This window comes from Hydra viridissima, unplaced genomic scaffold (assembly GCF_058129835.1).
Source record: "Hydra viridissima isolate aposymbiotic clone 2 unplaced genomic scaffold, HvirCarnegie_v1 scaffold_2, whole genome shotgun sequence".
NCBI lineage: Eukaryota > Metazoa > Cnidaria > Hydrozoa > Anthoathecata > Hydridae > Hydra > Hydra viridissima.
Genome location: NW_028324301.1, coordinates 22,271,725 through 22,298,182, shown reverse-complemented (window position 1 = coordinate 22,298,182; position 26,458 = coordinate 22,271,725). Strand labels below are relative to the sequence as shown.

Below are 26,458 nucleotides of genomic sequence, written 5' to 3'. Positions count from 1 at the left end.
CCTCACTTTTTTTTTTTTTTTTTCTTTTTGTTTTTAAACCATAGTTTCTCTCGCTTCACAAATACCTTTCAAAGTTTAAAACATCTCTGGAATCTTGCCTTGGAATCAGGTCACACACACACACACACACATATATATATATATATATATATATATATATATATATATATATATATATATATATATATATATATATATATATATATATATATATATATATATATATATATATATATATATATATATATATATATATATATATATATATATATATATATATATATATATATATATAAACACACAATTTAACATTTTATAAAACTTAGTGTTATTCAGACGCGAAACAAATAGACTTTTGCTGTTATAATTGACGCTCCCATTTTTGAGAGTTTTTTAAAAATTATTTCATAATCCAAATTAAGTCAAAATATATTATTTGTGGAACAATATAGAGTTTGATTTATTTTAAGCTATTTTCCTAATTTAATGTGTTATATTTAATAGACTTATTTTTTGAAAAGAATAGCAGAACTGGCAATTTCTTGTGATACTTGCTCAATACAGAAATAAGATCTCGCTGCTTTCTAACAGAAATAGTTCAAGTTGCTCAATTACAGGAAATAAGGTATTGGTAAGGTAAAGGTATTGCTCAGTTCAGGTGTAAATTCTAGTTGCTCACCAACATTTTAAAAATATATTTGCTCACTAAAATCTGTCATACAAAAAGGAGAAACTTTAAGTCTGAAGTAATTAACCTTCCTATATATTTTTAGGCTAATTACTGTAACTGTAGCCACCTGCTAGACTTCATTTCGGTACTGATAAATCAGTTTTTTCTTGAGCTTTATTAGTTAAGTATTACTTGTTAACGACCTTTTTTCAACTCTCTACACAGCTGCAATCCGTTCTTTTAGCTTGTTAAGGTATTTTAACAAAAAATAACATGCTTATTAATATCAATATATTTCGTGTTAATAAAGATGTTACCAAAAACACAGGTCATTGCAAATGGTAATTCACTAACAAAATTCAATGACCTAAATAAGATAAAAAAAAGACAGAAGAAAAACAGAAATAAACTAATCGCATTAAGAAAGAAGAACTTTACAAAAATTTATAAGTAACACCCATAAAACAGACTTTTAGAAGAGAAAAAGTTTGGCCAAATAATCATAATAAAAATCACATACACACCACACAGAAATGAAAAATTGTAAAAATGGACATACACATAAAGAAAAAAGATGTAGAGTTAAAGAATGAAGTTAAGCGTAACTCTTTAGGTAGAAATGATGGAATGACTTTAACACATTCTTGAACCTAAAGATAAAATTTGTTTTTAGGGTATACAGAAATGATAATTTGGTATCTAATGGAATTTATTCCGAGTCTAGTTATCTGTTTTAGCCGGATAATTAAGTTGTTTTTTTAAGTGACTGAATTTAGTTTATGTCCATACGTTGTTTTAGTATTAAAGTGGTTACAAAATATGGTAGGAAGGAGACCGTGTTGTTGATCACAGACAAATGCACAATTTAGGAACTGGATTAAGTCATAGAAACGAAGAACTTTGGACGTAAGATACAGGATGTCAGTAAAGATTTTATTAGGCAGAAATGAATTATTCGCATTGCTCTATTTTTAAGTGAAATGATTTTAGAAAGACAGAAGGTTTTAGATTTATATTGTAAATGTGAACCAAAAATTGTGTAATATTTAGTAACGTTTCAAAGTTTACGTTTCTAAGTTAACGTAGTGTCGAACTTTTACTAACATGCCGTTGGAACGGCCTAATTTGAGAGTAAGGTCATTTATATATGTTTTAAATGAAAGTTTCTCATCTATCACAACACCAAGATAAGTAATATTACTAGAAAAAGACAGTTTTTGGCCACTTATTCTAAAGTTAAAGTATTTTAAAAGATTCTTGTTAGTTTTTTAGAAAAGTTAGTATTTTGCGTCTTAAATATTATTGTCTCTGTTTTTTTTTTTTTTTTTTTTTTTTTTTTTAGTATTCAATCAGATTTTATTTGCTCGAAGCCATTTAGTAAGACTGGTCGTATCTTGATTAATATGTTTATCTAGTTTTTTAAGAGAGTTTGTTATTAGTTGAAGATTAGTGTCATCAGCAAAATGATCGGTATTTGAATGTTTGAAAGAAAGATTAAGATCATAAAGAGAAGAGGACATAATATGGATCCCTGAAGATTACCAATATAAACGCTTTTAATGTTTGAGAAGGTGCCATTTAAAGTAAGAAACGTTTGACGATTGGAAAGGTATGATTTAAACCATTGCAACCGCGTACAACATAATAGTTAAGCTTTGATAGAAGAATGTCATAGTCTACGGTGTCAAAAGCTTATTGTAAATCAATGAAAACCCCACAAGCAAAGTTTTCATCATCTAGAGCAACTCATACTTTCTGTAGTGTTGATAATAACGTGTTGTGTATAATTAACAAAATTCTATAGAGTAAAATGGGGTCAAATGAAATATTTAAAAATTGTAATTTTTTTTTTAAGGGAAAAAGGTTTTTAATTTTTTTTTTTTAAAGTTGTAGAGAAATTTGAGCTGTATTTAAATATACAAATCAAGAAAAAAAAGTTTTTAGTTTTTTGAGAAACTTTATTTAATTGAAAAAAAAAAGTTATTTTATTCTACCCTCACATTCGGGGAGAATGAAATACGCAAATCTATGTGTAATTAAAACAACACTTAACTAAAAAAACAAAAAGCAACCAATAATAACAATTTAAAAAATAACCAATAATAACAATTTAAAAAATAACCAATAATAACAATTAAAAACAACCAAATAAAAAAACTTTATTTTTGTGATGATGTTGAGTCGTAAAGAGGTACTAGAGGTTGAGCTGAATTGTCACTTGTGCGGCCCTAACGGCACTTTTTGGTGCAATAAAACTCAACGCCTTTTACATATCGCTTTGGTATGCATGTTTGACAAAGCCAAGCCTTGCATTTCGAATTTTCACACTGATACCATTCCATGTATTGAAGCTTCGCCTAAATCTTTACGGCACTTTTTACACTTCATTTGGTTTGCAGCTGTTATTGTTGTTGGAGTTGCTGTTGTTCAGGTTTACTGAGACACTCCCCATTGAACCTTGGTACATCTACATTTTTTCGTTTTTTTGAGTCAACGTGTTGGATGCGAAACATTTGTTGCAAAGCTGCTGCAAGTGATTGGGCCGATTGCAATTGTTTTTCAACCTCTTTTTGAATTTCCTTTTGAATAGCCGGAGTTACTAGACTATTGAAGGTTGTTTGCAGGCGAGTTGGCTTTGGAGGTGACTTTGAAGCTGATGCTATGCAACACATGCTGATGCTAAATGTTGTTGATATAGATTCAGATAGCAGTGGCTGAGATGGTGTAGTTCCTGGTGCTAGTAGTGGTTGTAGTACTTTCATAGATTCTGGTGGTTGAGAAGATGAAGGCTCAGGTTGAGATGACGGTGTTTCAAACGTATTAGCAAAATTGCAAATTGCTAATACGTTTCAAACGTATTAGCAATTTGCAATTTTGACTGATTAATTTTACTGATGTCGAGTGGAAACAAGCCAGTATTCTGAAATCCACTAACTATTTGGATGCATGTAAAAACTTCACCAGACCTAAAAAGTTTTGCTTGCAGTTGGCTAAAACATTCTTTTGATAAGTTGCTGAACTTTGTCTCTGCATAAAACTGTTGAAGTAATTTGCGCCAAACTCTTTTGACATGACAATAAACACCGACATCTAGTGGCTGCAGAATGTGTGACGAATGAGCTGGTCACATGTCCATCTACAACTAAAATATGAATGCCTATAATTGGATAACTATAATTAGATTTATTTAATTAAGTAACTAATTGATTTAAGTAAAGATTAAACTATTTACCTGGATTTTTTTTAATGGCAGGAACATACACGCCAGTGAGCCAATTCACAAATTACTTATCTTCCATCCATCCGGATGGAGATATGGCGTAAACGGCATCGTCTGGACCACTTAAGCACCAATTTCTGTAAGGCGTTTTTTTGATTTAAAAATAATATATGGAGCAAGACGATTACCAGCAGCATTGATGCAGTTTCCAACTGTATAATAATTTTTTCATTGTTGCCAACCAATTTCAATGGTCGTTTTGCACTACGCCGGCAAACTTTATGTTGATTGCCTTGATCACCAGAAAATCCAATTTCATCAAAATTCCTTGGTGCTGCAAATAGTCGGTAACTAGTGTGATGACGTGATTGTAAGTTCTACCAAAGCCCCAATCGGATAACTTGATTAGGATACCTACCAAAGTTGATTTAAGTTGTTGCGGTAATCTCGTGTTTGAAGCACTCCCAATTATTTCACCTATGCCGTGGACACGCCTATGAAGAGTTCCTACTGGTATGCTGAATGATTGAGCAGTTTTGCTTAGTGAAAATTCACCGCTTTGTACTTTGGCCACTGCAAGTGCAACTTGCTCTTCGGTGTATGGTTTTTCTTTTTTCTTTAAGAGCAACTTGTTTCGAGGCATATTTTATATTAGAATAGATTAACACAAATTGATTTAAAATTTATACAAAAAATTCATAGAGGTTGATTGGTCACTTTCAAAATTCGAAAACTTAACAAATTATCAAAAAAAACTTTTTTTTTTAAATTAAAATTTGATATCATCTTATTCAGAAAAAATTCTCTACAACATGATCAAAAAATATTTGCAAAAAGTTTATTCAATAATTAATTAAGAACAAAAGAATAAGCATAGTCATAACTATTTCATTCTACCCTCTATTTCATTCTACCCTGTTTTACTATATTAAAAATAAGTTAATTCTATATTTAAATTTTCATGTTCACACTTACTCCAGTTCATAACTAAACCAGCTTAAACAAAACTGTGTTTATGTTAGTTTGCACGCCAGTCTGTATAAAATTCGAATTGTCACCAGTTTATATCTACGTCGTTCATACTTATACCTCAAGTTAAGAGAAAAGCTTTGTGAAAGATTGTGCAGATAAATAGTTTATTGGATATTTTGTTAATTTTAAACCGTAGCGCAATTCGAAACTTTTAGTTCTTTTTTATCGTTGTGGTCACATTTCTCCAAGTAATTTATTTGATAAATCACGGAAATTCACGTATGGCTTGTTACACCTAACGTTCTGAGGAATACACTAATAAGTACAAAGTTCAATACCGAGCTTAAAGGAAACTTTCATTCTTTAAACATATTGTGGCTGTAACACGATGGCCTCTGCTATGAATTCTTTAAAGTCCCTAAATTGCAGAGTTGCAGGTAAAGTTGTGAATTTTTGAAACAACATAAGTTAATAATCTATATTTCTTTGATTAGTGCAAATAAAATATACAGCTAATCTATCGACTTTATTGTATTTAGCAAAAGCAGCTTAATAAAGTTGCTGTATTGTTTTTGTAATGTTTTTATGCATAAATATAGTTTGTAGATGTTACTATGATAAAAGTACTATTGCACGCGCATAGACAGACAGACACACACACATGCACACACACAGATATATATATATATATATATATATATATATATATATATATATATATATATATATATATATATATATATATATATATATATATATATAATTTAAAATTTTTGTTAATTAAGGTTTAACAAGAACCTTTCTTTTTCTATTTATCACTTCAAAATTATTATTATCATTGAAAATTACTTGCTTCTACTTTTCCATAGATTAATTAATTTTTTCCTTACACCATCATAATCTCTGGCCATAATCATCAGTGGTCTATAATAACTGCATTGACACCAATGTTTTTCCTAACTAAGATGCTTCTAACTGTTTTTGAAGAAATGTATTTTTCATGGTTTCATTGAAGCCAGTTTTTTATTGAATATTAGACTGATCTCCTTTCTTTCATTCTTGTTAAGTTCTTCTCTAAAGAATTTATGACCAATTTATCAATTTTATTGGTTTTTATTGATTTTTTTCTTTCTGTTTTGAGTATGTGTTAAAATAGATAATAACATGGATAAAAAACTTTTGAAGTTAAAATTACCAACTTATATAAACATGGTATCAAAAAATTTTCAATGTTATCACAGGCTTCTTTGTACTTAATTTCTTTACAATTAAAGCTTAGTATTTATTTCAAATTTACAATTATATATATATATATATATATATATATATATATATATATATATATATATATATATATATATATATATATATATATATATATATATATATAAAACATAAATGATGCTAAACATTAGTGTTAAAATTATTTTCATCCAATAAGGGTATGATATTCTTTATGAAATATCTAGGAATATAGAAGTTAAAAGGTCTATTTAGGTGATCAAATGTCTGCATGTCATCAATTAACTCAAGCAATGTATGGAATATTTGCACCAAGGGCAAGGTTAAAAGCAATTGTCTACAATTTCTAAATAGAGAGTAAAGTTGATGCAAACCAATCACCAAAACATAAAAACCAAATAACTTTTATTATATAGATTTCTTTTTCCATAAAATAGGCAGTAAATAAATACATTATTGTTTTAAAAAATTTCCATAACAGCCTAAAAGATATTTTTTACAAAGGATATAGAAATTTGAATTTTAGATTTTTTACAGCAAAAAAATTCAGAACCCATTACAAATCTCTTTGGTGAACATGTGTTGCTGTTTAGATTCTTGATGACATCATGTCTGAATGAAATTTTTTTTCTAAACTTTTTGCATTTAGCAACTTTACTTTTTTTTGGCTGCAGGCAGTATAAGCTGCTCTTCATCCTCTACTTCATTGATGGCATTGAGAGTTTACAGTTAGTTTTATGTTTTTTAGCTTTTTTTTCAACTACTTTGAGTTGCTTTGTTCTTTCTCTGTGATGATCAATAACACCAAATTTTTTAATAATTCTTTCGCAAAACATACAAAAATAAAATATGCAAAAATATGCAAAACATACAAAAAAAATTACTTAACTCCTTATTACACCATTGCAAAAAAAAAAAAGAAACTAATGGTGTAAATAATCATTAACAATAATTCTTTAATAGCCAGCAACTTTTGGATGTTTCTATTAGAAAAAACTCTTCATTTCATTTTCAATTTCTTTTTTCATACTTTCATGTTGTGCTTTATTATTGTCAAACCTTGAAGCTAGTTTGCTTGTTAAAGTAGAAGCTGCTGTGGCTGGTTCAGAAAATGATGATAAAGACTGTGTTGTTAGCAATTAGTTTGTAGACATTGGTGGATTAAGTATTCCTGAATAAGCTAATGCCTGTTGATTGATACTGTTTTTGTTGAATGGAAATAACACAGTTTATTGAAGACCATTGAAAATGTACAAATCTGTAAAACATTTGCCACTCTTATACACCTGTTTAAGAAACAGAGGTTAATTTTCTTTATCTAAATTATTGCATTTTGGCCATAAACAACTGTTCAACTGCTATAGAATATGTGATGAATGAGCTAGAAGACAAATCAAGATTATATTTTTTTCATGACATAGATGTAAAGTATGAATACACTCAATAAATGCATCATCCAGAATCAAATGTTAAGTGCCAGTTGGACCAGTTAAAAACCCATCTAAGTCTGAAGTTTTGTTTTGCTTTGCACAACACTTTCTCTTTCAACACCATTTTCTGTTCTTTGTAGTAATAAGATAATAGTCACACAATAATGACAACTTAATTGGAGACCAGTTAGCTATTTACCAGATTAGACCCTATTTTGTCTAAAGTATCTGAATATATTTAGTTAAGATGCCAGCCTCTCTTGCAACTGATTGAATTTAACCTTGACTGCACTATCATTAGCTAATCTTTAATAAACTTAATAATAACCATTAATAACTTATTGAATATTTTTTATAGTAACTTTTATCAACAAACATTGAGAGGTTTGCTAAGAGAACAAATTAAACTTCATTCAAATCACTTTAAAATAAATAACAAATTTTGTGAGCAACCTGTCACATGACAACTTGAAATGTATTGAAAAATAAAAACCTTCCTGTTTCTATTTTATATGAAAATCTTGAGCAATTTATGTGAAAAATTAGATAAATTGAATCATTCCAAAAAAGTTAACTATGTGTCAAAAAATAGCCAATGAAATTTTTAACTCATAATTTTAGTTTGTTACTTTAGCTAACAGTGTGCGAGGATATGCATCATCAACTCCAGGGATTGGGAAAAAGTCAGGTAGCTATTTTAGAAATTTCTAATCCATGTGAGTGTTGTAAGAGAAGGGTGACAATTTTTTGTGAAGTTTTAGTTTTTTAATTTAAATATGTATTAGCTACAAAAAAAAAATTCTGAGCTATAAATTTTTAAATTTATCCAATTATTTTCTTTATTATTATCTTAATATATTCTTAATATTAAATTTTTATTTGGCTTTTTATTTAGCAGGCCAAAATATTGTTTTAGTGGATGGAGTGCGTACTCCTTTCCTAATGGCTTTTACCAGGTATATTTAATTCAAAAAGATAAAAAATTTAAGATTCATCTCAAAATTAATTTTATATATATATATATATATATATATATATATATATATATATATATATATAAAAATATCAATTTTTAAAATTTAATTTTTAAAATTGATGTTTTTTCTTACTTTTATTGCATTTTTTCACTAAAACTTTCCTATAATTTTATCACCTTGTTCGACATTTTTAACTTTTTGATTTTTAGCTATAAAAATCTGATGCCTCATGATTTGGGGAGGGAGGCTTTATTGTAAGTATTAACAAGTTCATTTAGTTCATTAACATTAAATAATACTCAGTGTAGCCTAAAAACATGAATCGATTGATTTGTTTTTATGAATGAACTGTTCTTCTCTACTCCTATTACTTTCAAGTACATCATTTTAAAATAAGTTAAGAAATGTAAGTATTGTCATATCTAAAAATATGTAGAAAAGTCATTCTAGAAAATTACCATGACTGTGGTAATTTTATAGAATATATGTATATATATATATATATATATATATATATATATATATATATATATATATATATATATATATATATATATATATATATATATATATATATTGATTTTATATGTAATTGATTTTAATAGACTTTTTTAGGGTTATTTTTGAATTGTTTTTAGAGGTTTAGTTAGGAAAACTGGAATCTCCCCAGGTTTGCAATTTTTTTAGAGTTGTTTTTTTTTTTTGTTTTTTTTTTTCTTAAGTATTTTCCATTGTTTTAAATGTTTAGTTTAAAATTTGTGATTGCTGACCTAGTATAAAAGCACTCTCTTAGAAATATTTTTTAGATCAAGTTGATTATTTAATTATGGGAAGTGTGATTCAGGAAGTAAAGACTGCAAATATTGCACGTGAGGTGTAATTTTTATTTCAAACTGTACAGCTTAAAGTCCAGATTTAAGAATAAGCAGAATCTTAATTTTTTATTTGGTTTTAGTCTATGTTAAGTGCTGGGTTCCCTGCTAGTGTGCCAGCTCACAGTGTTACTATGGCATGCATATCTAGTAACCAAGCCATCACAACAGGTATTATGAAATATATGAAATATAGCATTTTAAAAACATAAAATTTTGCTTTGTTCAAATCTTTTAAGACATGAAAATCTTTTTTTTTTGTATTTTATTTTAGGTATCGGCTTAATCAACTCTGGTGTCTGTAACACAATAATTGCTGGTGGTGTTGAATTTATGTCTGATGTTCCAATCAGGCTGAATAGAGAACTCAGAAAAAAGTTGCTTAATTTAAACAGGGTATACTCAAAAAAAAAAAATAAATTTTGATAAAATTATGTTTAAAATCCATGTACCTTTAATAAACCTCTTTGAAAAAAATTAGTCATGGTTTTTTGAGCCACAATTGTTTTTTACGGTTGTTTAAAGTAGCTTTCTACATAATTTTTTTTGTTATTTTATCTGCAGGCAAAAAGTTTTGGCCAACGTTTAAGCATTATAGCGTCTATTCGACCAAAGCATCTATCACCTGAGGTAATTTTTAATGGTTATATTTTTATGCCATGTTTTCTATCTTACAACAGTTAAATCAAATAAATCTATTTTTTAGCTTCCAGCTATTGCAGAGTTTTCTACAGGAGAAACAATGGGTAAAAGTGGGGATCGGTAAAAACTTAGTATTGTTCATGTTACTAAGAGTATTAGAATAAAAATAATTTAGGTCTTATAAAATTAAGGTTAACACTTGCATCTTATCTCTATAAATAAATTTTCATTCTTGATTTTGCTGACTTTTTAAAAAATGTACAAACTTTTTGTACTGTTTGTCATAGATTAGCAGCTGCTTTCAATATTTCAAGAGCGGAACAGGTGTGGTCATCATCTCTCATTATTGTTTGATTTTTTCTTTCCTTTTCTCTGATTAAATTTACTTTAGATGTTCAAACTTCTAAGAAATTTTTTAGGATGAATTTGCCTTGAGATCTCACACAGCTGCTTTGCAAGCACAAGAAGTATTTTCATTTTTGATGAATGTTTTGTTTTTCTTAAAACACAATCAGAGTCGTATGTGTGTTTATATATTTATGTATGTATTTTATTATTTTAAGGCTGGATATTTGAGTGATGTGTTGACTTTTAAAGTTCCAGGTATGAAGCTTTTTGTTTTTGAAAACATTTTATTATCTTACCTAAAGCTAAATAATTGAAGTCTAAATTTTTTTTCTTATTAATTCTGTTATTTAAAAATTTAAAGGTGGAGAATATGTATCAAAAGATAATGGTATAAAAGTTTCTAATTTGGAGAAAATGGCTCAACTTAAACCAGCATTCATAAAACCACATGGTACAGTTACTGCTGCAAATGCATCTTTCTTGGTGAGATTTGTTTTATCACTGAATAATTTTCATCATTAGTTCTACAAATGTAAAGTGTGCTTTACATTTCACTCATCTGTTTTATTTTTATATTAAATGGGTAATGTAGACAGATGGAGCTTCAGCATGCCTTATTATGACTGAAGAGAAGGCTTTAGCAGCTGGATACAAACCAAAAGCATATTTGAGGTATAAAAACTTAATGCGATTTTGATGAGACATTGTTAAAGTCACATAAACTGACATCTTAATTCATGTTTAGAGATTTTGTTTATGCTTCACAAGATCCAAAAGATCAGCTTCTTTTAGGGTTAGTTAGTTTTTTTTAATGACTAATATGAAATTGAAACAAGTTTTATATAAAATTGAAATTTTATCATATGCAATGTTTTTTTAGACCTACTTATGCTACTGGAAAACTATTACAAAAATGTGGATTGAGTGTTAATGACATTGATGTCTTTGAAATACATGAAGCGTTTGCTGTAAGTTATAACTATTCAGCAAGAGAACAATAATCAGTTCAGACTGTGTAAAATAAAACACCAATAGTCAGTAGTGTTTGAGAATATAGCTTGTAGTTGATTAATTTAGATGGACAAATGTTGGCGAAGAAAGTGTCTTATTTTTAAACTTCTGTTTTTATTTCAGGGACAAGTTCTTGCTAATTTGAAAGCAATGGATTCTGTAGCCTTCGCAAAGGACTATATGGGACGAACCGAAAAGGTGAGATCAGACTCATATCCCAATCTAGCAACTATTTCTCTATTCGATTTCTTGATTTTAAATACCCACAGATAAAAAGCATTTTAAACTGTTGCAATCTAATTGTACATTTAAATGTAAACAATTACTGTAATGGGGAAAGTTGTGAACATAGTCCCAATATTTAAACTCTGGCAAAAATAAAATCCATTTCTGGCACCTTTTAACTTCGAGGGGTCCTGGGTTTCATGCCTGGGTGGGTTGATTTATAAATCCTTTAAAAGCAAATCTGGATCAAACCTTTTTAACAAATGAAGTTTAAAAAAGGAAAAAAAAATCACTACTTTTGTTAGGTTGGTACTATACCTATTGAAAAACTTAACACGTGGGGAGGTAGTTTATCTCTTGGGCATCCTTTCGGTGCTACAGGCGTCAGATTACTAACTACCACCGCAAATCGTCTTATCCACGATAAAAAACGATATGGTTTGTTGAGCGCGTGTGCTGCTGGTGGACTTGTAAGTTCTCTCTTTTATTTGTTTTTATGTCTTGAAACTACTTCAGTATATAAATTTTTTTTTTCTTTCGTTTTTTTAGGGACACGCTATGCTTGTTGAACGATATCCGTCAAGTTAAATGAAATTGTAAATTATATTTTTTCTTAACAATAACTTTTTGAATATTATGGTTCTTTTTTTAAAATCATGCCATAAACATTTAAGTCATTACTTTGAGCTAATGTATTTCACCATCTGTTAAAGTTCGTTACTGCATTCGATTGACAGTCAGTTTACTGTTATGGTTTTATTTCATATTCTCTGTATTTCTAACGATGACAATGTTCTAGAAAATTATTTATAATAAATATAAAGTATTTATTTACACTATTCCAGATTCGCGATGATGTTTAACCTCATTTGAAACTTGATTCTTTTTGGCTTTTTTAATGTTTCATACAAACTAAGTGGCTGGCGATAACACTAAAAAAAGATAACGCAAACATTAAGTTAACAGATTTTATTTTAGGTAGGCTAGATCTACTGTGAATAGCAAATCCGTTCAGTTTTTTTGTTTACAGAAAGTAGCCTAAACTTTTATGAATTGCTTTAAAAAACTAACATCGTTTTATAAATTACTCTTAACAGCTATATTTTTTTTATTTACCCTTTTTCAGAGCATTTAAGTCCTTCTTTACAAGGTCCGCATTTTGGTTTCTCTTCCTCAATCCAAACTTTTCGAAACAACACAGGTGCGCATTGATGATATTCTTCGAGCTTTCTTTTGCATGTTCCGTGGTACTCGTATATAGTGGGTTCAATTACGCAGCAAGAGTCATGGTTACAGTCGCTGTCTTTATCACAAATAGAACCTATAAATTTCCGATAAGTTAAAATTGCCAGTCTTGATTAAACAGGGAAGTCTCGCCCACTATGTAAAGCAACCATAATCAGCAATATAAGCAGCAGTATAAGCATATATAAGGGAGTTGAATTTCATGCAACATTAATGCAAGAGCTTTTCTCTGAAAACATTCCTCGATCACAACTTAGATTCTAGCTTTGAAACCAAATACCTATTTATCTTATTTTATAAAATTTTTTTCCCATAGATATATTTTAAAAAACAGTCAATGCAAAAAAAAATTGATTTTTCCTGTCAATTATTTAAAATGTTTATTGTGAGTTTTGTTTTCAAATGTCGAAAAAACCACGAGTGTAACTAAACGAGAATCAACAATTAAAATAGTGAATCGTTTGGAATTCTTAGTAGTGTTTAGACGATAATTCGTCTGACTATTTTTTCCCGTGAACTTTTGGGAAGTCAGACGAGAAAACTTTGGTTTTTGCGCTAATGCAATTTTTCATCTACCGGAACAAATATGTTCCTGCGGCTTTTCTTTGATCTTAATGAAATATCGTAAAGTTTCGGGGGATTAATCTCACGTTGCGCCAAAATTTAGTAAATTAAATTATCAGTGCTATTCAGCAGCAGTATAACAAAAGAAAAAGATAATTTAAATTATGCTTTTAAAAAAGTTTGTGATTTATTTCTTATTAAACTTCTGAAGGATTACGAAAAAAAAGCTTTAAAAGCTCTCAGCAATGGCATATTACCCCCGTCCTTAAACCTGCAAAACGTAATTATATTTCGCCATTATTCATTTTTTTAAATAACCAAAGTTTTCTCGTCTGACTTCCCAAAGTTCACGGGAAAAAAAAGTCAGACGAACTATCGTCTAAGTAGTATTAAAATTTTATCCACAAAAAGATGTATTAAGAATGTATGAGCTTTTTGTTTTAAAGTGTAATTCATTTTTAAATTTTTAGTTGCTGAACCGATTAAAATTTCAAACCAGTTGACAACAGGTTTGATAATATTTGCAACTCGATAATTGTACGAAGTAAATTTGTGACATGTTGGGAGGTTTTTTGCAATAAATTTCTAATGAATGCTCTACCTACCTGGGCTTCCTTTTTCTTTTTTATCACATCTTCCGTAAATACAAGTTAATCCCTCACAACAATGATCGTCTTCTATGCATGCGTGGTTTATTAATTGGCAATCGTTGCATAAAAAGTGCAAGCAATATTTGTTAACAGGGCACATTAAACTTGAAGAACATTCAGCGATGTTCTAAACAAAATCAAAAACATTTATAATTATTCGTTGAAATTGTAAGTGAAGAAATAAATAAGAAAATGTATAACGTTAATAATATGGGTGTAAATACTTCTTACAGTCTTTTTTAACGTCTTTAAATCTACTTCTTCATGATTCGGTTGGTAAGAAGAAATGAGCTTCACAAACTCAGTCGTATCGACTAAATGTAAAGAGTGATTTCTATAATTTTGAGAACTTGCAGATTGAGATGTCTTTGATGAATTATTAGATGTCTGGTTTGCATTAGCATGATTTTTGCTCAATGCTACAAGAGATTCTATTTGTGACTGCTCGTTTTTCACATATAATAACTTATTTTCACCTTGTTGAGAGTTCAATGGTGCACCAACCTTTTCTATCGTAAAATTGCTATTTTTTGAAAGATATCCTTTCATCGTAGAGTTTGTGAGCATATTTCTTAAATAGATATCATTACTTTCATTTTTACTGTTTGTATTTTCAATATTTTCTTCCAGCTTTTCTTTAATTTTTGTTGAATCATTTTTCAATTTTGCTTCATTAAGTTTTTTTATTTTTTTAATAACTATGCTTTTTTCTTTTTCTTTTTCATATAAATTTGCTGATTGATTTGAAGTTAAAATTTTAAACGGCGTTGTCCGAGGTGTATTTTGTATAAACGTTGCATTACTTGAAACTTTTTTCAATCCGCTTCTCAAACTTATTGCAATTGCTGAAGGCTTAGAAATTATTTTTCGGTTTGTAAAATTCTTTGTGTTAGATAAAGTTTTTGTATTATCTCTTAGTGATTGTACAACCACTGCAGAATTTTTTAAGGTAAGCGGTAAAAATGTTTTCGAATATTCGAATCTTTTTTCCCCGTTACTTAAAATCTTGGTTGGTGAATCCTTATGTATCAAGTTTGCGGAGATAATCTCGTTCTTTAACACGCTGCCTTCTGTTTTTGTCAAGGTATCTAATTCTGAGAGTGTTTTTGGGAGATCAATACTTTCATCTGTTTTCTTGACATGAGCTTCTGTAGAAAACACTTGGTAATGCCTTTCATTTGGTTGGTTAGCTACAAAATTTTTTACTTTAATAGGCGGGGTGCTGTGAACGATCAAGGAAGAGGCCATATTATGTTTTGGTAAGACTGATGTTTTGTCATTTTCAGCCGTGTACACAATCTCTTTTGCTTCCAAGAGATTCCCGTTTTCATCGACAGTAAAAAATCGTTCACCTTCTTCTTGTAACCTGGCACTCTTTACACCAAACAGCGAATAAAAAGTTAGAATCAAAATCAAAGACTTGCTTATTACCAAATGCTCGCATAGAACATTAAGTAGAAGCAAACACTTTCTCCTCATACTTTACTAAATAACTTCGCTAAATAACTTCTATTCATCGCCGATCTTTTTCATCGTAAACAAACTTTCGACACGAAATGCTTTCGGTATAGTTCACATTTGCATGCTCTAATGGCAGATCGAACCAAAAAATGTAAAGCCGCACAGCATCTTAAAATTTCTTTACAGCTCCCTGTAAATGACCATCCTCATTACCTCACAATATCATAATTTTCGACGTCTTATTTAAAAAAAAAAAAAAAAAAAAAAATAGATAAAAGAATAAAAATATTACAACACCAGGGTAATAAGAAATAAACTTCTCTTTTAAAATTTTTTTAAAAGGTGACAGAATGAGATGCAACAGCAAAGTATTTCTACAGTACTGTTCCGTAAAGTACAAACGTAAATTACAAACTTTGCTTTCAACTTCGCCAATCAAATAAATAATTAGTTTTTAAAATTTTACATGGAAGGTCAAAGGTTAATGCGTTTGTTTTCTAATTTTCGATCTTATAAGGCTACTAATAAGAACGTACTTTTCAAGGAAAATCATTTTTAAAACCTTCAAAATATTTATCATTGAAACTATCTTTTACTATTTACAAACGTTTTACTATTTTAGCTAAAGAAAAAATTTCTTGAAAATAGCCCTTTCCCTTTCTTCAAACTTCTATATCAGAAGAAATCAGTCTAACTGCTTTTGGTTCAATAGTTCTTAAGCAAAAATGCGTTTCTATAATTCCCTTTGGTAATTTCTTTAATGGTTTTGAAGCTAGTAGACAAAACAAGAACAAAACGATATTTCCCCGACTAAACGATATTTCCCCGACTAAACGATATTTCTGGATTTCTGTTATTCAGATGTTAGAAACTAAAAACTAACTTAGAATTAAATATATGAGTTAGAAAAAATTTCGGTATGGACGGCATTTTAATAATCACAACCTAAATTTGTGCTGATTAAAATTACTCTGTGATGCTTTGATAATTGGTATTTTTTTCTTTTTTTTTTATTTTAGTAACAAAAATACCTCTTAAGTACTTAAGTACAGCTAAATATTTTATCAGACGACACGTTTGAAATCTATTTATAATATGTTTTCTACTTTGAAAAAAGAAAATAGAATGTTTATTCTGCAGCACATTCAATTCGTTAGCTGCGCAAATAGAACGCTATAAAAGTCTTGAAGTAATTTATTAAATATATCTTAATTTTAAAATGGCTATTTTTCGCTGCGGATTCCTTTTAGGAATTCTAACAGTAATTGCATGCCGTGTCACGGAAGTTAAAAGTTAATAGTGCTTTTGTATGTTTGGTAAATTGCAAGATAAGTACAGAAATCCTTATTAAGACTTTTCTCTTTTATTTTAGATGATCAACAAGAGAAAACGTTTACTGCAAAGGTATTTAATAAATGTATCCAGTTTTCTGAGAATAGATCTTACCTTTTTGGGTCTTATTATCTTAAGAACAAAAAGGATAATTTCATTTTTCAATTACATAAAGTTAAATTATGTAAAGTTAAATTAACTTCGTGTTATCATCTTGGAGAAAAATCAGAAGCATTTAAAAGTTCTAATTTCTTGTTTCCAGTGCTTCGATGAGTTACAGGAATGTAATAAAAATACTGGGTGGTTCGAAAAATTAAGCAGAAGATGTGAAAAATTAGCATATAAATGCGTAAGTATTTTTGAAATAAATGTAATATTTAAAGAAAGTGATTTTATAAAATAAATATATACATTTTTTTACTTGTACAAAATAAAAAGCTTAAGTAACAGTATGGAATAATTTTTCAGTGTTCAAAAGAGAGGCAAACCTGCAGGATGAATTCAACTGCCATCGAACAGTATGACAATTGTTCCCATGAATACATCGTTTGCAGCATGGCAATCAATCGTCCTCAAAATAACGATCAATAACAATTACTGCTTATACTTTTTTAGAGATTGAGACTTTAAAAGTGTAATGAAACTGTAGCAAAAAAAGGTGTTTTTTTTAACATTTGGATATTTTTTCTCCTTAAATTAAACATTTTTGTTAAAATTAGAAAATAACAAATCATCCTTTAATTTTTTAATTGCGGCATCGAGCTTTGAAAATTTTTTATCAAACTTTGACACGTGCTGATTGTCGGGTATTGGATCTAAATTTTCTTCATTGTTATTGTAATATTCAGGATCAGCTGATTTTACTTTAGGAAAGAATTCCTCTTTTTCTAAACGCTTCATTCGTCTTTGCAAATCCTTAAGTTCTCTCTCATGGGCTAAATTCATGGATACAAGCTCCATTGTGTATTGCTTAGCAGCTTGATACCGTTCCTGAAAGTTCGGATAAAAATATTCTTTTACTGTTATATATAAATATATATACAATATATATATACAATATATATATACAATATATATATATATATATATATATACATATATATATATATATATATATTTTATATATATTATATATATATTATATATATATTATATATATATTATATATATATATATATATATATATATATATATATATATATATATATATATATATATATATATATATATATATATATATATATATATTTCCATTCTTTTACATTAAAATTTTAAGTCTTTTTAAACCAGCTATATATATATATAGCTGGTTTAAAAAGACTTAAAATTTTATATTAAAAATATATATATATATATATATATATATATATATATATATATATATATATATATATATATATATATATATATATATATATATATATATATATATATATATATATATATATATATATATATATATATATATATATATATATATATATATATATATATATATATATATATATATATATATATATATATATATAGCTGGTTTAAAAAGACTTAAAATTTTAATGTAAAAGAATGGAAATACTTTTAATTCGTGAACACTATCATCCCAAGATGTTTTTTCCTTGTCTACAATTTGCTTAATAAGCAAAGGTAGACGAGGGCGAGTTTCAATACTTTCATTTGCCAACTTGTTAAGCGCCAACTTGACCTCTTCAAATTCTTTGGTATCCAGTTTAAGCGTTTGGAAATCTCTCTCCATTGACAATAACCTTTTTTCCTAAATAGGTTACATTACTTCAAATAAACTAACATAATTTTCTTATTCGAAAAACTTAAAAGAAAAAAATGATCATTGAATTTTAATGAGAATAAAACTCATACTTGATTGTTAATGGTATCTAAAATTGTAATTAGTTCTGATTTTTGAAGTTTAGAAGCCAGGTGTGCTTCATTTTTATGATCATGAACAATCCTCTCCAATAAAATCAAGTGATGTTGCAGTTTGTTTAATTCTAGATGGCTATTGTACTTTTTTACAAACTTTGTCGATTTGATTCCCATTTTGTTTTGCTAGTCGATCTTTAGTTAAACTAATGTTAACTGACGTCAAATGTGCTTTGTTGACGTCAAATGTGTTTTGTTGTCTCTTTGAATGCAAGTTTCGATCACCTTCTTTTTCTTTGCTGATAAGTTGTAGCTTTTTAAAATCTATTTTTTAAGCAACTATCTCAATTTACTGAATTTTCTTATGTTTTGAAAGTTACAATAATTTTTAATTAATGTTGAAAGGGATAATGGTGAAAACAACAATTGAAATAAATGTAATAAAATTAAAAAAAAAAAAAATTTAAAAACAAATTATGTATTAGCGATATTAATTATTTACCACTTGCGATTTTCTATGTTCAAACATGGTAAAGATAATATGTATTTTACTTCCAATGTGAACTTCGATAAAATTCTTACTATATATATTAAGGATTAATTGAAAAGTTACATGCTTTATTTAATTTATCTTTTCAATATTAATGAATTGAAAAGTCATTAAGTTTAAGAAACTCTACCAATTACTTTCGAATATTTCCAAATACTACCGATTACTACCGAATATTACTGAATACTACCGAATACTACCGAATACTACCAAAATTCAGAATTTTGATGAAAAAGTTGCAGAGCTTTTGAAGCTAATATTTTGTTTTCAATTCAATTCAGAATATTCTGAAATATAATGAACTTGAAGATCAGATTACAAGGATCAGTGCAGATACTACAACACTGACAGAAACTTAGATGCTATCCGGAACATAGTTGTGTTCACTACCTGATGCTGCTCTCCTGATGTTTTAATTGAATGGAGCCTTTAGAGGCTGCAGAAGGCAAAAGATAATATTCTGTTCTTCCACAGCTTATTATATCTGTTGAAAAAGATTTTAGAAGATAAGGAGCTTTTATTTGTATTCTAAGTGGTATGGATTTATCAATTCTCAATCTTCACAGGCCTTCCAGGTGACTTACCATTCAATATTTTTCTTCATTTTTTGTTCACTCGATAAGCGTGATTTGATGCTAACTTAATGTTAAATCGAGTGAAAAAACTTTAAAAAATAAAGCAACGTATTTATGAAAACTACTGTTAGATCGCTAACAGATGCTTCTTTTTGTAGCTAGCTACATACATACATACATACATACATACATACATACATACATACATACATACATACATACATACATACATACATACATACATACATACATACATACATACATACATACATACATACATACATACATACATACATACATACATACATACATACATACATACATACATACATACATACATACATACATACATACATACATACATATACAAATTACTTATAATTTTATGTGTATAATTATTTATGATGAGATATATAGAGGATAAAAATGAGTTTATAAAATTAACTTTAATATTTTAAAGGTTCTTTTTAAAACTTGTAAATATTTTCGTTCATGTACTTATACTATAATTAATATATATTTTTACATACGTATACTTTACACGTTTATCTACAAATTATTTACCTATCTATTTAAATAAACCATTATACATAAACTATACTTACATATTTATATATACTTTACCCATAAATTCACAAAAGCATGCAAAACAATTTATTCAGACATACGCAAAGATACTTATAAATAACACACCCCCTGTACACAATTCAAAAATCTTTCATTGAGAAAAGAAACTCCTCCCTTTGCTTGTGGGCAGGAAAGTTTAAGCAGATATTTCAAATAAAGTTGCGTTTTTATTTGAAATGAATTCCTTCAAGGAACGGAAAATTTTACAACCTGTTTAAAACTACATTCGGAATTATTAAAAATGCGTAGGTTTAGGGGCCTATTAAAAAACACTTGTTTTACATTATTAGTGGTGTTTTAAACTATTTTACACTAAACCCCAAATTAGTGGTCAGAACTTCAAGTTCAAATTTTGTTTTAACAATACTGGCGAATCTCATGGTTAATGGTTGATGTTAGGACGATTCCTGGAGGTGTACTGAATAGATCCAAGCTCCTGATGTAAATTGGAGTAAGCCATTTAGATAAAATTGTATGGAAAAGTAAGACATGACTTGAAAGCTACAAGGTTCATCAAGAAACTGCAGCTTTTTGTAATCTCCACCACAACAGGGGATCTTTAACTGGACACTGGAAGCCGCTCCATCAGATATGGTTATCGATGATGAAGATAAAGAATAGAAATATAACTTCATGTATTTATATCAATCTATGCTTCGTAAACAAACTATAGACACATTTTTGTTTTAAATTTTGCTCGAAAGAAGCTTCTTTTCTATTTAAACTTCTAATACATCAGTTTGTAGAAACTTGGTCATTTAAGGTAAACAAAAAAAAAAAAAATCAAACTTGAGCAATAGTGTTTATAAACTATTAGATCCAGTGTGAAGGCAAACCTTCTATTGGGTAGGTGAAAAACAGTTTTCAGACATGGTTGTCACTTGAAGTCTTTTTCAAACCGTTGCCTCTCACTAACTGGACAATTGTTGCAATCTTTGAAGGTCATGACTTGTTTTAGTCTCCATCTTTACATACAAAATTTCAAAAATTTAGTTGGCCCATAGATAAAATTTCAAAAATTTCGTTAGTCCTTAGGTAAAATCTCAAAAAATTCGTTAGCCCGTAGGTAAGATTTGATTACAAAGCCTTTTATTCATGTGGATTTCTATATATTACTATTAGATATATTATTTATTCATCAGTAGTAGTGCAGTCAACCGATATATAAAAATATAAGATCTTATATTTTTATATATCGGTTGACTGCACTACTACTGATGAATAAATAATATATCTAATAGTAATATATGAAAATCCATATGAATAATACATCTAATAGTAATACTTCAAAACTATGGCAGTGCAATTTTATAACAGATTCGTTATATATATTTTAATGCTATATTTATACTATGTTGATTGGTGTGGTAAAGCTGCATGCCATTCATTATATGAAGAATGTATTGATGAAAATTTATTTGCATATGATTTTTGGACAATATGTGGCTGCCATGATACTTAATGATCCTGATGTTATACAATGGAATCCATCTGAAGGTATTGGTAAACCTGGTTTAGGTGAATTTCAGAATAATTCTAAATATTATTATGGGAAAGAAAATAAGAAAACTGAGATTATGCCATTTCAGAGAGATAGAGTGGGGTTTTTGTCACTTTAAAGATCCTGAAAAAGCTAGGATGGTTACCGATGCTACTACTTCTTTATTTGGTGGTATACAACCTAGGTCTGTGGTCGAAGGCGTTAGAGGTATGTTACAAACTTTTTCTGCTCTCCGTCAAAATATATCTCTTTTTCCCAAATATGCTTAATCTTTGGCCAAAGGGTACAAATTATTTAGACCTCCTCCTTCTCCCAGGACTCAAGCCTGGCATGATATTGGTTTGAATGAATTAGGATTAACTAAGCATAAGTCATATTTGGAATCGATGCTTGGTACTCCTAATATATCTAATGATGAGGTTTCTATATTTAGTGATTATGACTCATTGGATGAGCTAATGACTGAAGCACAGGACTATATTAAAAATGAACCTATTAAGCAATTTTTACATAATACTTATAAATTTAAATTGGAGAGAATATATAATGAAAAACTATAGTTAAAAGTATAGTTCCCTATACTCCTCAATGGGAAATTAGTTCATATAAACCAGATTTCACTCCTGAGAAATTACCACCTACTACTATGAAGAATAATTTAACCAGAAATCAGCTAATTGCACTTCCTAGGGAGGAGAGAGTACAATATCTCCATGAATCTTTTAAAGAGTTTGGTATAGAGCGATTTCAAAAACCTATTAATATTCCATGGCAGTGTGACTTTAATCAACAGAGTGAGAATGTTGAAAAGAAGTTTTATACATCCAAGCGGAAGAAAAGGTTGGGCTACCAGAGGAACCAAATCAAATAATCATGGCAGATCAGCCTCCCAATATAGTGGAACCGGTAGACGTCGATTTCAGAGTTGAACAATTATGGGACCCTTCTAAAGGCTATTGGGAAAGCCACTGTGAAAGATACATTTTATGTTTGTATTAATTGTGATGACACTAAAGAGAAAATATTTTATTTTCCCACTGAATTTCCAAAGTTGTTAGTAGAAAATGAAAAGTATTTTGAATTTGCCACTGCACTATTTTATACCGATAAGTGTATTAAATGGAGTATTGCTGATGTTAGAGTTGAAAACCAATTAAAAACCACATCTTCATCTACAGTACCGTTACAAATGTCTAATATTGGATTGAGAGTATTTGATGTTGAAGGTGATCAAACATTTAGTGATTATTTATATCCTCTGATTCATGTAAATGATGTTACAATTATATAGGATTTAGTAACTAAATCTAAATTTAAATTACTTGGGACTTTACCATCCTGTGTATTATTGGAAAATTCATATATGGTCACTACCGGTACATCAGATAAACCCATTTATAATATATATCCTAGTAAAATATCTACCAGGGATCCAAGATTCAAAGAGAAAAATAATGCAGCTGACAAAACATTATTTGCATATGAATGGATGAATGATGTTGGATTAAGAAAGGAAATTAGACATTTATTAATGCCAAATACATGTAATATTACCGTTAATACTGTAGATTGTGATCAAGTTAATGACAGTGAATCATTTTTTATAGAAAATTATAGAAAAACATCTGATAATTAAGCTTTAGAAGCTAAATTTCATGCTAGGAAATACCAATGTGTCTATGTTGCTGCTGCTGATTATAGGGATGGTTTTATTACATACTCACATGGTGGTATGAAGAGTATAGTCAGACAAAGTTATTATCAAAAGGGTCATGAAAGTATGGAATTTTTATTGGTGGTTCAAACTTTTTATCGTAGAGATACCAGTGATAAATTGGAAGGATATGATGAGGTTATTTAGTCACCTGTTGATCCTATAAAACCCTGTGATTTTGCTGAGGTTATTCAGTCACCTGTTGATCCTATAAAACCCTATGATTTTGCTGAGGTTATTCAGTCACCTGTTGATCCTATAAAACCCTATGATTTTGCTGAGGTTATTCAGTCACCTGTTGATCCTATAAAACCATATATGGTTTTGAAAATTGTTTTGATATACAAGCACTACCGCAGGATATTTCTAATTAGGAGAGTTTTTTATTAAAGGATGTACAGGATTATAGAGTTGTAAATGGAGAATTAGATCCTACATCTACTATTAACAGTAATTATAATTATATCCCAGCTGCTGCTAGATTTCAGGCTAATAAAAACATTAAACGTCTATATATATGTATTGATCCTATATATATGTATTGATCCTGTATTTCTTCTTCAGTATACATTTCTTTCAATCGGTTTGGTACAAATAGTATTAAGCAATGATTTTCAAAAGCCTTTCTTTCTAGAGGGTGCCATTTGAAGATTTCATTTTTGTAAGTTGCATTCATAGTGATTACAACACTTCTCGGATCTATTTTTATAGCATCTTTGTGTTTTACATCGCTGTATAATGTGTTGCTCCCTTCCAATAACTGTTTTAGTACCTGTACAACGCCTATGTTTTCAAATATTTCATCGCATCGATAAGCTAAACTGTTGGTTAATTGTTGAAGCATAAAGGAGGATGGTTGAGGCCCTGTTGGACATTGAAATGTACCCACCTCATATTCTTTACAGCTGCCATATAATAGGTTAGCTAAGAAACTTTTACCTGAATCACTTGGTCCACATAATGAGGCCTCTTTTCTTGTGATTAACGTTAAATAGCCATCTTGCTAATTGTTGTTTTAAATCATTCAATGCCATGTGATTGTCTATAGCCAATTTGCTAAACACATAATTTAATAAGCCTTGTTTACCCAATCATACGCTGGATGGTATTCTTGATATTATAACGTCATCATGTCTTATAGTTAGAAAGTTTTGTCTAAATAAAGTTTTTTTTAGTGGTTCTAATTGATTTTGTGACAAAGTAGTTTCCAAATTACACAATATATTATTAGTGCTCAATATTTCTTCATGTCTATTATTTATAATTTTGGCATCCTTTACTATTTCTATGAATATATCTTTGGGTTTCTTCCTTGATTGTAGTGAGGTCATCTTTTGCCATGCCGAAGCTTGTACAATCCTCTGAAATTGCAATCCTGCATATGTATCGGATAACGTTGTTGACATAGGCCTTATCTCCGATGTATTTGAAGTGGCAGTAGTTACCACACTCATCACACTTGCAGTGATAGTTGTGCATTTTGTCAGCGAAATAGCATTTAAAGCAGTCTTGACTGAGTCTGTTTCTAATATACAATCGCTTGATATTTCAGGCAATGTTGTTAATCCCATACTGGTTGATCGCCCCTTTTTCACTTTCAATAAAGGCTGTGGTGCATAGGAGTTGATGTGTATGAAATTTTCCATGGTGCTCTGTTGCAGTGCCGTCCTTATAGGTACATTTTGTGTGTGATGCCCAGAGGAGTGGGTAGTATCTAGCGCTTTGGGATTTGATATCAAACCAGATGCTGGGATTATTTGGTCCGGTGTATACAAGGTGGAATAATAATCTTCCGGTATGGCATCCTTTAAATAAAAAATGCTACATATAAAAATTAGACATATATTTTTCAATATTATTACATACAATTCTATGGCAATAACCATGTAAAAGTAATACTTTCAAATCAAATCCCACTTCACCGCTCTCTATGTTGTCGATGATATCAAAGAAGCTCTTGAGATGGGGAAAATCGTTGCTGTCGGTCTCGTGTGGTTCCAGTATTTCTATCACTTCTATGGGGGGAGTCATTTTTCTCTTCTGTGCTTTCATCAACCTCAATGCTGAAAGATGGCGTTGAGATTTTTTCGTCGTTTTCATTTGTACAAGGTATTTTCCAATCAACTTTTCTATCCTTTGGACTTGTCGTTTTTCTCTCATAAGGTTTGTTTGAAGAACTTCTATCATATCCTCCTCCTCTAATCTTGCTCTTTGAATTTCCCTGTATACGGGCTTCCATAGTAGTTGGTATTTTGGTTTCTACCTGGAAACCTTGGGGTATGATGTAGTATTTCTTTATCTTCTTTTTCAGTTTGTGTATTTTTTTGTTATTGAGCAGATTCTGTACTGCATCCAGCTTCATCTTCAATTTCTTGGTCCAAATCCCATTGTTCCCAGCATTCAAGTTCCATCGCTGTGTGTATGTAGATTTAATGGGAAGACGTCTTTTACCTCCTCTATATTTCTTTCTATATCTCTTAATACTGCTTCAGTTCTATTTTCTTCAATAATTGTTTGAACACCTTCCTCAGGTATTAACGGTTGCATTTTGAGTGAGAAAGTGATAGATTGTCTCTTATATACAGCTTTCCACATAATAATATGAATATGTTGTAAAATTGCACTGCTATATTTATATATTTATCTCACCGCAGTGACATCAGAATATATTAACTAGTTCTATTAGATCTAATAGTATTAATTAATATATTCTGATGTCACTGCGGTGAGATAAATATATAAATATAGCAGT

The 26,458-nt window shown here is 29.2% G+C and overlaps 5 protein-coding genes across 8 annotated transcripts; 2 read left to right on the top strand and 3 right to left on the bottom strand.

Annotated features, from left to right (window-relative positions):
• Positions 1–5,134: 5,134 nt before the first annotated feature.
• On the top strand, positions 5,135–12,241 carry LOC145194958 (trifunctional enzyme subunit beta, mitochondrial-like). 2 transcript variants are annotated; one of them, XM_090079930.1, is made up of 20 exons: positions 5,135–5,299; positions 8,169–8,222; positions 8,430–8,490; positions 8,721–8,765; positions 9,150–9,181; positions 9,318–9,385; positions 9,467–9,554; positions 9,658–9,779; positions 9,948–10,013; positions 10,090–10,145; positions 10,313–10,349; positions 10,445–10,492; positions 10,589–10,628; positions 10,735–10,856; positions 10,966–11,045; positions 11,119–11,166; positions 11,254–11,341; positions 11,508–11,582; positions 11,915–12,079; positions 12,159–12,241. In XM_090079930.1, exons 1-20 carry the CDS (start codon positions 5,251–5,253, stop codon positions 12,195–12,197), a joined length of 1,383 nt encoding a protein of 460 aa, XP_089936056.1. In that variant the 5' UTR covers positions 5,135–5,250; the 3' UTR covers positions 12,198–12,241. The 2 variants fall into 2 exon arrangements, with proteins under 2 accessions (XP_089936056.1, XP_089936057.1); XM_090079931.1 differs by having other exon boundaries at positions 5,145–5,299; positions 8,433–8,490.
• On the bottom strand, positions 12,194–15,771 carry LOC145194954 (uncharacterized). Of its 2 annotated transcripts, XM_090079929.1 has the most exons (5): positions 14,545–15,623; positions 14,300–14,382; positions 14,024–14,195; positions 12,726–12,930; positions 12,194–12,541 (listed from the first exon to the last, which is right to left on the bottom strand). In XM_090079929.1, the coding sequence occupies exons 1-5, from the start codon at positions 15,545–15,547 to the stop codon at positions 12,505–12,507; spliced, it is 1,500 nt and encodes a 499-aa protein (XP_089936055.1). In that variant the 5' UTR covers positions 15,548–15,623; the 3' UTR covers positions 12,194–12,504. The 2 variants fall into 2 exon arrangements, with proteins under 2 accessions (XP_089936055.1, XP_079928832.2); XM_080072706.2 differs by having other exon boundaries at positions 14,300–15,771.
• Positions 15,772–16,686: 915 nt separating this feature from the next.
• On the top strand, positions 16,687–17,532 carry LOC145189805 (uncharacterized). Its single transcript, XM_080066477.2, has 4 exons — positions 16,687–16,821; positions 16,902–16,933; positions 17,124–17,210; positions 17,330–17,532. Exons 1-4 carry the CDS (start codon positions 16,749–16,751, stop codon positions 17,450–17,452), a joined length of 315 nt encoding a protein of 104 aa, XP_079922603.2. The 5' UTR covers positions 16,687–16,748; the 3' UTR covers positions 17,453–17,532.
• Positions 17,533–17,542: 10 nt separating this feature from the next.
• On the bottom strand, positions 17,543–19,027 carry LOC145189793 (uncharacterized). Its single transcript, XM_090079932.1, has 3 exons — positions 18,737–19,027; positions 18,438–18,632; positions 17,543–17,851 (listed from the first exon to the last, which is right to left on the bottom strand). The coding sequence occupies exons 1-3, from the start codon at positions 18,914–18,916 to the stop codon at positions 17,558–17,560; spliced, it is 669 nt and encodes a 222-aa protein (XP_089936058.1). The 5' UTR covers positions 18,917–19,027; the 3' UTR covers positions 17,543–17,557.
• A 5,042-nt stretch (positions 19,028–24,069) lies between these two features.
• Positions 24,070–26,428, bottom strand: LOC149892472 (uncharacterized). 2 transcript variants are annotated; one of them, XM_090079928.1, is made up of 2 exons: positions 25,606–26,428; positions 24,070–25,527 (listed from the first exon to the last, which is right to left on the bottom strand). In XM_090079928.1, exon 1 carries the CDS (start codon positions 26,066–26,068, stop codon positions 25,652–25,654), a length of 417 nt encoding a protein of 138 aa, XP_089936054.1. In that variant the 5' UTR covers positions 26,069–26,428; the 3' UTR covers positions 24,070–25,527; positions 25,606–25,651. The 2 variants fall into 2 exon arrangements, with proteins under 2 accessions (XP_089936054.1, XP_089936053.1); XM_090079927.1 differs by having other exon boundaries at positions 24,070–25,511.
• Positions 26,429–26,458: the final 30 nt, after the last annotated feature.

Bases quoted from the DNA above. Each gene is read 5' to 3' on its own strand.
- LOC149892472 (XM_090079927.1), bottom strand. From the start codon at position 25,893: ATGATAGAAGTTCTTCAAACAAACCTTATGAGAGAAAAACGACAAGTC. The intron at 25,512-25,605 runs GTATTACTTTTA...TTTTATTTAAAG, and splicing joins AAGTGGGATTTGATTTGAAA to GATGCCATACCGGAAGATTA.
- LOC145189793 (XM_090079932.1), bottom strand. From the start codon at position 18,916: ATGGGAATCAAATCGACAAAGTTTGTAAAAAAGTACAATAGCCATCTA. The intron at 18,633-18,736 runs GTATGAGTTTTA...TAACCTATTTAG, and splicing joins TAGATACCATTAACAATCAA to GAAAAAAGGTTATTGTCAAT. The intron at 17,852-18,437 runs GTATTTCCATTC...CCGAACTTTCAG, and splicing joins ATAGTGTTCACGAATTAAAA to GAACGGTATCAAGCTGCTAA.
- LOC145194958 (XM_090079930.1), top strand. From the start codon at position 5,251: ATGGCCTCTGCTATGAATTCTTTAAAGTCCCTAAATTGCAGAGTTGCA. The intron at 8,766-9,149 runs GTAAGTATTAAC...AATTGTTTTTAG, and splicing joins TTGGGGAGGGAGGCTTTATT to AGGTTTAGTTAGGAAAACTG. The intron at 11,583-11,914 runs GTGAGATCAGAC...TACTTTTGTTAG, and splicing joins ATATGGGACGAACCGAAAAG to GTTGGTACTATACCTATTGA.
- LOC145194954 (XM_080072706.2), bottom strand. From the start codon at position 15,547: ATGAGGAGAAAGTGTTTGCTTCTACTTAATGTTCTATGCGAGCATTTG. The intron at 14,196-14,299 runs GTAAGAAGTATT...GATTTTGTTTAG, and splicing joins TAAAGACGTTAAAAAAGACT to AACATCGCTGAATGTTCTTC. The intron at 12,931-14,023 runs GTAGGTAGAGCA...GGAAATTTATAG, and splicing joins AAAAGAAAAAGGAAGCCCAG to GTTCTATTTGTGATAAAGAC.
- LOC145189805 (XM_080066477.2), top strand. From the start codon at position 16,749: ATGGCTATTTTTCGCTGCGGATTCCTTTTAGGAATTCTAACAGTAATT. The intron at 16,822-16,901 runs GTTAATAGTGCT...CTTTTATTTTAG, and splicing joins CCGTGTCACGGAAGTTAAAA to ATGATCAACAAGAGAAAACG. The intron at 16,934-17,123 runs GTATTTAATAAA...TCTTGTTTCCAG, and splicing joins AGAAAACGTTTACTGCAAAG to TGCTTCGATGAGTTACAGGA.